Raw genomic sequence first — 12172 nt, 5'->3', positions numbered from 1 at the left:
TGTCGCGGCCCTTGCTGTCTTCGCACCGATAGAACGCTTTGCTCACGGCGATCTCTCTATAAAGTTGTTGTTGTGGCTTCCGCCGCGGGTGGAGGAAGATGGCGTCGGGAGGTGGCGGCTGTAGCGCTTCGGAGAGACTCCCACCGCCGTTCCCCGGCTTGGATGCGGAGTCTGAGGGGACAGCCGGGGGGTCAGAACCCGAAGGTGGGGACAGCGACACAGAGGGGGAGGACATTTTCACTGGCGCTGCGGCAGCGGTGAGTTCCACCCTTTGGGGCAGCAGGCGACAGGGCGCCCCAAGATAGAAGAGATGCCAGGAGAGGGTCCAGGGAACTAGGGAGAGTGGGCCTGGTGAGACATCGCCTCGGAGTCTGCAGTCGGGGATGGGGGGCCCTGAGTGAAAGCCAAACGGTAGGTTGAGGAATGAGGGGTTGTTGTGGTTTCGCCGCCGAGGTCCTTAAAAGCCAAGAGCCGCCGAGACCGTTCTTTGGCCTTGCAGTGTGATCGCCCCAAAGATCCACGGGGCTGTTTTCTGGTTGTGCTCTGGCCATGCTGACTCAATAGGTCAGAATAAGGGGCTGGGGTCAGACCTTTCCTCTGCCATACTGCTGCTAGGTTGAAGAACGTTATCTGGAATAGCCTGGACTAGTGACCCGCCCACAAATCCTCCTTAGATCTGCACTTACCAGTTATTACCAAAATAACTTAGTTATTTGGTAACTAAGTTTATAAAAGTTAGGTTGACTCCTCTCTTCAGGAGAATAGGGCCAAAGCTCGTTGTTCAGATAAGGCCCTGCCAGATAAATTACCACATAAACCAGAAAACATGCTATTAAGAGAAAGCATTAAAGTGGCAAGTACCTAATTGGGAGCAAATCTGTAAATGGGAGGAGGAAATGACATTTCCCATAGTAAATATACAGATTTCTAATAATATACAGGAAAAACTAACCTTTATATGGGGAACATGATACTCAATAAACAGTTATGGAACTAGTTGAGATGTTTAGGGCTATTTTATGAGAATACTGACTCATAGCTCTTATACAGTTAGTTCCAGGTTGTAAAGTTCAGTGCTGAGTCTGTGAATTTATCTTTTGAATATTGGATTAGGCTTCTCTTCATAGTAGCTACTCAGAAACTAATTGACTAAATTTAAAGTCCAGAAAATTGCACGCATACCATAATTTAGTTTTAAAAATTTATAAGCCTCAATTTTTCGATTCTTTAATTCCCATCACTTTGCCTCCAAAATGTAACTAAACACAATATGAAGATTCACTTGTATCATTAGGAAACTACTCCAGTCACTAAGTGCCTACTTTGATGGCTTTTAGCTAATCAAATCAATCTTATTAGGTTCTTTTTGTTGTTGTTTTTGGCACCAGAGATTGAACCCAGGTGTGCTTCACCACTGAGCCATATCACTAGCCCTATTTATTTTTTGAGACAGGAACTCCTAAGTTGCTTTAAAAATTTTTAATGTAGTATGTGTCTGTAAAAGTTTGAGACTCACCTCATTTATGTCAGAAAAAAAAAAAAGATTTGTTTTTTTGAAACTTTTCTGTGACAATCATTAGAATTTTCCCTTTATAGTATTCAGGAATTAAGTCCATAATGGTGCTCCTACAGTGCTTGCTGATGCTAATATAAACTTTCTAATGAAGTCTGTTATTCCAGAAAATAATTCTTGTTGTTATCTTTGTTCAAATTTTAAACAAATCTTTGTATAGTTAATCTCTCATAAATCATGGAGAACAGCTACTGTTGGTAACTCTAGGATGATAGATATTCAGACCAAGTATTTGAAAATAGATACTCCGGCACTGAAAACGATTGGTTCCTGGACAAATGTTGATTTATTTTCCAAAGGCGAGGCTGGAAGGGTGAGAAATTATTTTCCAGAATTCTCTAAAGAAGTTCAGGAGCCATAATTTAATTGATCTCACATGATACCTGTCTCCTAAGATTGTAAAATCCCTTGCCTACTTTCCAGCTAATGGGAGGAAGAGGGGATTATAATGACCTTGTTCTGCCACAGAAATCATAGTCATTTTTATTTAGATTTGATACAGAAAAACTGAGTTGCTAAGGAAACTGAAATACCCCTTGTAAGCTGTCTTTCTTTGAGCTGTCTTTCTTGATACTAATTTTCAGGAAGCCAGGACCACAAGATTCCTCACTAGTTAAACTGTTTTGTTAAACAGCCATCAAATACAAATTACACTTCAATAAATACTTTTAGTTGTGAGCCAGAGAATATAGAGGATTGCAAAGGATTGTAGCACTTCTGTATTTTAAGGAATAACAGTGAAGGATAAAATAATTAGAGTGGGCTTTGAATTCTGACTTAAATCTAGACTGTACTACTTGCTTAACTTTAGATAAGATACTCTGTATGAAATTTTCTCACCCACAAATTATGAATACTAATAGTACAGTTGGGCTTCCTATCTTGACTTTGACATCTGTGAATTCAACCAACCACAGATTGCGGGTGGGGAAGGTTGCTCTGTAATGAACATGTATAGACTTTCTTATCTATATTCCCTAAACAATTCAATATTAAAAACTATTTGCATTGTATTAGGTACTATAAGTAATTAAGATGATTTTAGGTTTAAGGGAGCTCTGTAGGTTATTCAAATATTGTGCCATTTTATATAATAAACTTGAGCATCCCAGATAATGGGGTGGACCAGAGCTGCGCTAGGTGGGTTACTGGAACCAGTCTAATCCCCATCATATATGGAAGGAGGGACTGCTTTTTTTGTGTGTGGGGGTGTGTGTGCTGGAGCAGTGCAGTACTGTGGATTGAACCTGGGGCCTTGCACATGCTGGGCAAGCACTCCAGCACTGAACTACCTCCCCAGCCCAGGATGGCTATATTTACTTCTGTTGTTTTGAGGATTAAATTAGAATATCTGTGAAACATCTAGAACAGTTCCTTTCAAATATAAATATTTTTAAAAGTACTTAATATTTTGAGGGCTTGAGCTGTATTTGTTGATGAGCATTTAGTAAACTAAAATTATTCTAAGAAAAAAAATCCATAGAATGTAATCATGGATTAGAAAAGTTAATTAACCCTAAAAATAGGTAATACAGTTATCAAAAATCAAAATTTAGGCCTATAATCCCAGGGGCTCAGGAGGCTGAGGCAGGAGAACTGAAAGTTCAAAGCCAGCCTCACCAATTTAGCAAGACCCTAAGCAACTTAGGAGTCCCTGTCTCAAAAAATAAAAAGAGCTGGGGATATGGCTCAGTGGTGAATCACACCTGGGTATAATCTCTGGTACCAAAAAACAACAACAAAAAAGAACCTAATAAGATTGATTTGATTAACTAAAAGCCATCAAAGTAGGCACTTAGTGATTGGAGTAGTTTCCTATTGATACAAGTGAATCTTCATATTGTGTTTAGTTACATTTTGGAGGCAAAGTGATAGGAATTAAAGAATTGAAAAATGAGGCTTATAAATTTTTAAAACTAAATTATGGTATGCGTGCAATTTTCTGGACTTAACAGCTGCTGCTGTTAATCATCCCATTGTCTTTCTTTTACAGCCCAAGAGTACTGGACTTTGTTAACACAGAAATAAAAATGTGATTTGAGTATAGTATTGGCTTTGTTAGTACAATAATAAAAATGTGATTTGATTTATAATAGAAAGATGTACATCTCAAAATCTGTAAACCAATTATTTAAGTGGAAGAGACTGAAGCAAAAAAATTATTAGAGCAAATCTGAAGTCATTACTCTTAGACTGAAAAACCAGCTTTTGGAAGTTCTGATTCTTAACAATACCTAAGACCTTCTCTTCTTTCTCTTTGTGGGCCCATAAATAAGAAAAGTCTACTCTCTATATATTATCTGAATTGAATCCAGATGTATAGCTTTTTAGTTAAAATTCTATTAATTAGGGAATAGGAGTAATTTTTCCCTTAATAAAACAAGTGACTAAAGTAGAGCCATTCTTTTGGTGCTCATAATTGTTAAAATTGTCTTGTTAAAAAATATATATATATATAAATCTCATATATTTTCCCCCTCATTTGATTTATGCTCTTATGGGCTTATTGCTCCCTCATTGTGTTTGTGAAGTTATAAACCTAAAGTGATTAGAATTGAAGCAAATTATTTTATTTGCCTTCCCAGTACTTATATGCCTGCCCTCGTTAGCAGCATGCTGGGACCATGACTAGATTTATCTTATAAATAAAAGGGAAGAACTGTGGCAGGACTTCTCATGTTGAGAGAAAGGGAGAAAACATAAATACCTTCAGTTCAGATTTTGGCCAAATCTGGCAACTCCTTTTGGTGGACAATTGGAATTTTTTCCCATCTCTCTTTGTGTGTGTGTGTGTGTGTGTGTGTACACCAGGGATCAAACTCAGGAGCACTCAACCAGAGCTACATCCCCAGCCCTATTTTGTATTTTATTTAGAGACAGGGTCTCACTGAGTTGCTTAGTGCCTCACTTTTGCTGAGGCTTGCTTTGAACTCGTGATCTTCCTGCCTCAGCCTCCTGAACTACTGGGATTACAGGCATGTGCCACTGTGTCTGGCCCATTACTCTTATTTTGTGAATTGAAGCCCTAGTGATTAGAGAAATGTTTGGAAAAAAAATGAAATAAGATAAAAAAGGAATAGCAAAGGGAACTTGAAAAGTCATATTTTGAATAATTTGATTAGTCAAGAATCATTTACATATGTTGCCTGGTGTGCTGCAGACCTGTAATTCCAGCGGCTCTGGAAGCTGAGGTAGAAGGATCGCAAGTTCAAAGCCAGCCTCAGCAATTTGGCAAGATCCTAAGCATTTTAGCAAACCTTGTCTCAATTTTTTTTTTTTTAAAGGGCTGGCAGTGTGGCTCAGGGGTTAAGCTCCCTAGGTTCAATCTCCAGTACCAAAAAAAGAATCATTTACATATGTCTACTGGTGTTTAAGATTAATGAACAATATAATTTACTTTTATTGGTATTTAAAATGTCTTGGGGATAGCAGTTGACTCCTAAATGTCAGTGTTTTATGTATATGACAGAAAGTTATGTAAATGTAAGTTACATATTAACATTTAAATAGGAAAGGGCATAGTCATAGAATCTAGCTCTAAATCTGTGATTAGTATAGCATGTATCCTTGTGGGGAGAAATCAATTTTTTAAATCATGGTTAAAAAAAACCACAAAATATACCATCTTAATTGTTTTAGGTATACAGTAAAGTAGTGTTAGGTATATTCACATTGATGTGAAACATCTACAGAATGTTTTCAACTTGCAAATCTAAAACTCTGTACCCATTAAAGAATAACTCCCCCTTTCCTCTTCTATCCAGTCCTTGGTAATCATCATTCTAATTTTACATTTCTATGAAAGTAATTCTTTTTTTTTTTTTTTTTTTTCTGTTGAAACAGAGTCCTGCTATATTGCCCATGCTGGTCTTGAGCTGGTTGGCTCAAGCCATCCTGTTGCCTCAGTCTCTTCCCAGTAGCTGGGACTACAAGCCAATTACACTGAAGCCAGCATAGTTTCTAATTTGTCTAATTTAGATATCTCAAATAAGTGGAATCATGCAGTATTTGTCTTTTTCTGATAGGTTTTTGCTTGCTATAATGTCTTCAGGGTTCATCCATATTGTACCATGGGTCAGTACTTCATTTTAACTTGAATAATTCTCTCTTGTTTGTATATTACCCCAGTTTGTTTATCCATCATCTACCAGTGGTCACTTGGGTTGCTTCCACCTGTAAGCTATTGCAAAAAGTGCTGTTTTGAACGTGAATGTGCAAATATCTCATTAAGATCCTACTTTCATATTTTTGGGATGTATACCCAGTAATGGGATTGCTGGATTATATGATAATTCTAGTTTAATTTTTTTAAGAACCTCCATACTACTTTCCGTAGTGGTCACACCATTATACAATCCCTCTTCAGCTCTTTTCAGACCTTGAGTGTTCATAGAATAACTTCTTTGGATCTGGGACAGAATTTGGTAGTTTTATTAATAGCTGTAAGGACATCCACAGTTCAACTGGCCAGTACTTTAATTCTCTGTTCTGTAAAACATGCACATTTGTTCCCAAAGGTGTAGCCTGTCCTCAGTAAGTTACTTGGCACTTAGACCTTTTGTGGTCTTAATCAAACTTCTGAAAGTGAATCTCCATAACAATATCTTTAAAAATACCCTTTTATTTTCAGTACTAGGGATTGAACTCAGGAATGCTGTACCACTGAGCCATATCCCCAGCCCTATTTATTTATTATCTTGAGACTGGGTCTTGCTAAGTTGCTAAGGGTCTTTCTGTGTTGTTCAGGGTCGCTTCAAACTTGTAATCCTCTAGCCCCAGCCTCCTGAATAGCTGAGATTACAAGTGTGTACCACCACACCCAGCTCTATACATATCTTTATGAAAAGGTGTATTGCTGCCAGGCATGGTGGCGCGCACCTGTAATCTCAGCAGTTTGAGAGGCTGAGGCAGGAGGATCTCAAGTTCAAAGCTGGCCTCAGCAAAAAGCGAGGTGCTAAGCAACTCAGTGAGACCCTGTCTCTAAATAAAATACAAAATAGGGCTGGGGATATGGCTCAATGGTTGAGTGCGTTCAATCCCTGGTACCCCCCCCACACACACACACACACATACACAAAGGGTGTATTGCTTAGTTTCTTTAATAATGGTTTAGTCATTGAAATAGTATGGGTAAGTTTCCCTTTCAGGTATAATATCTTCTACAGGCACATTGCTTCAAATAGTACATTTTGGAGTTAACATCACAAGTTGAAATTCCACATTCTGATAAAAATATTCTTTAAATAGTCAGTGATAGGACTGGGGCTGTAGCTCAGTGGCAGAGCTCTTGCCTAGCATGTGTGAGGCGCTGGGTTTGAGCCTTAGCATCACATTAAAAAATAAATAAATAAAAAGGCATTCTGTCCATCTACAACTACAGAAAATTAAAAAGAAAAAGAAGGCAGTGATAGTATTATGGCCAAAAGTTCACTTTAGTGTTTAGCTCAAATGATAAACAGATTGTACTTCTTGAAAATTTACATTTCCATGAAGTACAGAATCATTAATTTATTTTTTTAGTAGCAAGGGCTATGGTGTAGCTCATTTTTTAAAATTTTAATTTATTTTTTCTTGGTTCTAATCAGTTTATTAATCATTAAATTGCCCTAACAGTTAACCTAACTTTCAGAATTATGGAGGTAGTGGGCACAGTGGTGCACACCTGTAATCCCAGCAACTCAGGAAGCTGAGGCAGGAGGATCTCAAGTTCAAGGCCCCAATATGGGGATGTGGCTCCGTAGTAGAGTATCCCTGGGTTCAATCCTCAATATCCACCCACCAAAAAAAAAAAAATGTAGTTATAAAGCACTTTTGGAGGAAAAGAGAAGACTCATATAGCTGACTGATAAGGACCCAACTTAAAATTTATTTAAAATTAGTGTTTGGGGCCAGGCATTGTGGTTGAATGCCTATAATCCCAGTGACTTGGGAGGCTGAGGCAGGAGGATTGAAAATTTGAGGCCAGCCTGGAAAACTTAGCAATACCCCATCTCAAAATAAAATTTTTAAAAATAACTGGGAGTGTAGCTCAGTGGTATAGCCCTTGCCTACCATGTGTGAGGCCCTGGGTTCAATCCCCAGTGTAGTTAAATATTTAAATAAATAAAGAGTTGGGGCATATAAGAGAAACTGCAAACGTTGCTGTTGGACTTTTCTGCTTTTTGGAGAGAATTGCTGCCCCTTTTGCTTACTCAGGTACTTCTGACTTGGCCATTTACAGTTGGTTATGTTGGGAGGGGAAAAATAATATTCTAATTTCTCTCCCTTGGTCTTCAAAGCTTCTCAGCACTTTTGGTGTAAATAAATCATGAGTAGTTGGTTGTTGCTAGAGCAAGCAGCCATAAGTATCTCATCTCCAGGAAAAGCCTGTTGCTCAACTGTTTCTGACTTATTCTTTTGCTTAGTCAAATGGACAGCTGGGGCTTCAGTCTGCTTTCAGAACATAGTTGAACTGGGTTTGTTTTTTCAGATTTAGGGGATAAATCATCCATTAGCACTTGGATATTTCTGTAGTTTTCTGGGTCCTTCTGAGTTCTGTGAATTTGAAACCCAAAAAGTTTCATAGAGAAATTATGCCAGAAAATTAAGTAGAACATCTGTAGCTTAATTTTGGTAGATAATGTACTGTCCTTTTAGTGAGATTTCTAATGGCCTTACTCATTGTTTTCCTTAATTAGCTCAACAGTCAGGTTCAATACATTAAAATAATTTTGTAAAAATAACAAATATTTTTAATGCTAATAATAGGTACAATAATTATATAAAATTTTTTTCCAATCTTTATGCTGTGTTTTGTCTTTTTATTTGATTTTTAAGTCAACTGAAGTAAAAGAACAGCTTGTAGGTATATCCAGTGAGTTCTCTATAACTGAAACCTGAACTGTCTGCAGACACAGAACTCAATATAATGACAGTGATATAGATAACAAGACTGAAAATCTGGAAAACTTTCAGAAGTTTCAGTGATGACATTTCTATAGACATGATGGTTGGAGACACTTCGTAAGAGAGCAAAACTCATACGTTGTTTTGGAAAACAATAATTGGGAGCTACATTCCATTTGAGTAAGGTTTTAAATTTACTTAGATTACAGAAGTTTTTGTAGAAGTTTTCAAACTGAAAATATCCTTATAACTAAAAATAGCTATTGGGGCTGGGGATGTGGCTCAAGCGGTGGCGCGCTCGCCTGGCATGCGTGCAGCCCGGGTTGGATCCTCAGCACCACATACAAACAAAGATGTTGTGTCCACCGAAAACTAAAAAATAAATATTAAAAATTCTCTCTCTCCCTCTCCCCCCCCTCCCTCTCTCTCTTTAAAAAATAAATAAATAAATAAAAATAGCTATTCAGGTATTTTTATTATAATGATAATACATATAATATTGATATGATAATATATATTAAATACTGGAATATTCGACATTATGTGTAAAATCACTAGATTTTGTAAAATCACATAAATCTAGTGATTTTACACATAATGTCGAATATTCCAGTATTTAATATAATTACTAGAGTTATGGAAGACACGAAATATACTTAGATTAAATATACCTAGAGTTTCAGATATGTGGTTTTGAGTTCCTTTAAAACAATTTAGGCCCACACCTGTAATCCCAGTGGCTCAGAAACCTGAGGCCTGAGGATCACAAAATAATATAACTTTTAAATAGAGATGAGCATAAATGACACTTTAAGATCTACAGAAACTGTGATATTATAAAACATCTATTTTCTTTTCTTTTTTTTTTTTTTTTTTTTGTACAGGGAATTGAACACAAGGGTACATTACCATTAAACTGCATCCCTGACCCTTTATTTATTTATTTATTTTGAGAAAGGGTCTTGTTGAATTGCTGAGGGCCTCACTAAAATGCTAAGGCTGGTCTCAAATTTGTGATCCTCCTGCCTCAGTCTCCTGAGTTATTGAGATTGTAGGTGTGTGCCACTGAGCCCAGCACCTAATATCTTTTAGATATAGTCTCAAGCACTGCTATTGCAATTATGGTTTGCTGCTTATCTTTATGGTTAAAGAACATGTTAAATTTCTGTTAACGATTAAGGAAAATGAAATTGTAATTTTATTCCCATTCAGGTTCATAGACTGCCCCTGAATTCTGTAGTTCATGGGCCCAAGATAAGAACCCCTAATATAACTTCTTAAGTTATGAGAAGGAGTAATAATGTGACATCATTTTAGTTCACCAAGTTTACAAAGCAAGGTATACTGTACTCTCAAATCCAATGGACAGTGAATGTCCATTCTCCCAACCACAGATGCACCATTTTTTTCTCCATAATTTTTTATTGGTGCATTATAGTTATACATAATGGTGGGATTTGTTACACATTCATACACGCACATAATATAACAATATAATTTGGCCAGTATCATTCCCCAGTATTTCTCCTTTCCCTTGCCTTCTCCCTCTCCCTGATCTTCCTTTAATTTTCATGAGACACCTCCCTTTCTTTTCCTTTTTTCCTCATTAGCTTCTCACATTATGAGAGAAATTGCTTAACATAATGGTCTCAACTTCCATCCATTCTCCTGAAAATGACATATTTCATTTTTCTTTATGACTGAATAAAAATTCCATTGTCCATATATACCACATTTTCTTTATCCATTTATCTGTCTGTAGACAACCTAGGTTGGTTCCATACTTTGGCTATTGTGAATTGAGATGAATGTGCTGGGACAGGAGTCACTTGCCTGTGGTAGGCAGAATAAAGCTCCCTCTTTTCCTACCAAGTTGTCTACATCCTAATCCTAGAAGCACTGGATATATTAGTTACATGGCAAAGGGGGATTTAAGTTGAAGATGGAATTAAGATTGCTAATCACCTGACTTTAAGATGAAGTGATCATCCTGGATTATCTGCATGGGGCTAGTGTAATCATAAATATTCTTAAAAATGTGAGAGGAGTCCATGATATGGAAGATACTACAGAAGAAAGACACAGAAAGATTCAACATTGCTGACTTTGAAGAACAAGGAAGGGGACCAAGGAAAGACCTAAAAGCTGGAAAGGGCAAGAAAACCGATTACCCTCTAGAACCTCCAGAAAGGAATGCCCCAATCCATCTTGATTTTAGCCTATACAGTGAAACCTGTATTGGACTTTTGTGAGACTAAAAGGTGATAAATTTGCATTATTTAAACTTAAGTTTTTGATAATTTGTTACAATACCAATAAAATATACTAACCATTTCATTCATTTCTATCAGTAAAGATGGCAAAAGGAGCTGTATTTATTGCTGCAATCTGCCAGGGTCAATTTTTAAAGACTGCATGGCTGCCCTATTATCATCAGGGTATAGTTCCTGTCATTGACTTATTTCTAATTTTTCTTGCCTTGTTACATTAGTGTGATCACACAATTCCTTAACTCCATCTTGCCTTACTAAATTGTACTAATTTTCTTTCCAAAAAATGATATCTAGTCCTAGAAGCAGGGTTACCTTAACATTTAATATACATTCAACCTCTAAGACACTGAGGGTTTTGACAATACCTACCCTTTTGAGATCTCTTGAATGTAATGCACTGGTTCTGTGTGAAGCAAAGAGCAATTGGCAACATAAAGAAGAACCACAACTGGTTAACCTAAAGGGAAGTTACCCTGAATCACAGCAGGACTTTTTGGTTCTGAATGGCTGTGTCAGCTTTGAAGGGCAACAAGCCCACATCTGTCCTTCCCTGAGCTGAGAAAATAGTGTTAATGGTCTGGGCCTCATAGGTTGAGGCTAGTAATTGTTGAGAAATACCCATTTGCTTTTAACAAATGTGTTCTCTTGCTATAACATCTAATACCTGTCTGCAAATTAGTGTTGGTCTGTCTGTGTGTTCTTATAATTATAAACAGAAGTATCTGCACTCTTAAATAGGCTTATTAGTGGAACCACCTGTTAGAATTAACAACCAAAGGCAGTAAAGCAAATGTTGGATATCTTACCTAGGAATTCTATCTACTAACAAAAAAGAATGCTTTTATATTAAAAAAAAAAAAAGGCAAGAGGAAATAGGGCAGTTTGGGGGCTTTACTTACTATATTACAAACAAACTTTTAATCTGTTGCCTAGAATTTAGAGGTTTTAAAAATATAGATAATAAAGCCAGGCATGGTGGCACATGCCTGTAATCCCAGTGGCTCGGGAGGCTGAGGCAAAGGATTGCGAGTTCAAAGCCAGCCTCAGCAACTTAGTGAGGCACTTAACAACCCAGTGAGACCCTGTCTCTAAATAAAATACAAAACAGGACTGGGGACGTAGCTCAGTGGTTGAGCACCCCTGGGTTCAATCCTCAGTACCATTGTGTGTGTGTGTGTGTGTGTGTGTGTGTATTATAAAGCAAGGCTTATTTTTAGTCTTGAATTTGCCACTCAGTGTAATCAGTGTGTCTTCTTTCTCCCAAAATAAGTTCGTTCTGGAATTTTAATTGTTGAATCAAAATTAGCTTTCTAAAATGGAAGGGAGACTAGGGAGAGAAGAGAGGAAGAAAAGAAGAAATATAAGAGAATGAAATTTTACCAAATTATATTGTTAAAAATTATATTGTTATATTGTGTGCATATACAAATATTGAATCACA

At 37.1% G+C, this 12172-nt stretch overlaps 1 protein-coding gene across 6 annotated transcripts in view; it reads left to right on the top strand.

Moving 5' to 3' along the window:
• Positions 1–12172, top strand: part of Snx1 (sorting nexin 1) — a 53057-nt gene continuing 40885 nt past the window's right edge. For 3 of the 6 annotated variants that reach the window (XM_046426576.2, XM_046426578.2, XM_046426577.2), the window contains exon 1: positions 3–257. In XM_046426576.2, coding sequence (XP_046282532.1) covers positions 99–257 — 159 coding nt within the window. In that variant the 5' untranslated portion in view covers positions 3–98. Of the gene's footprint in view, positions 258–12172 lie in introns of all 6 variants that reach the window. The other 3 variants (XM_046426579.2, XM_058573297.1, XM_046426575.2) reach the window with 3 other exon arrangements.

This window comes from Marmota monax, unplaced genomic scaffold, assembly GCF_021218885.2.
Source record: "Marmota monax isolate L192 unplaced genomic scaffold, Marmota_monax_Labrador192_F-V1.1 WCK01_AAM20220418_F8-fsc00078, whole genome shotgun sequence".
Classification (NCBI taxonomy): domain Eukaryota; kingdom Metazoa; phylum Chordata; class Mammalia; order Rodentia; family Sciuridae; genus Marmota; species Marmota monax.
Note: the sequence above shows the minus strand (reverse complement) of the source record. Positions and strands in the feature narration are given on the sequence as shown.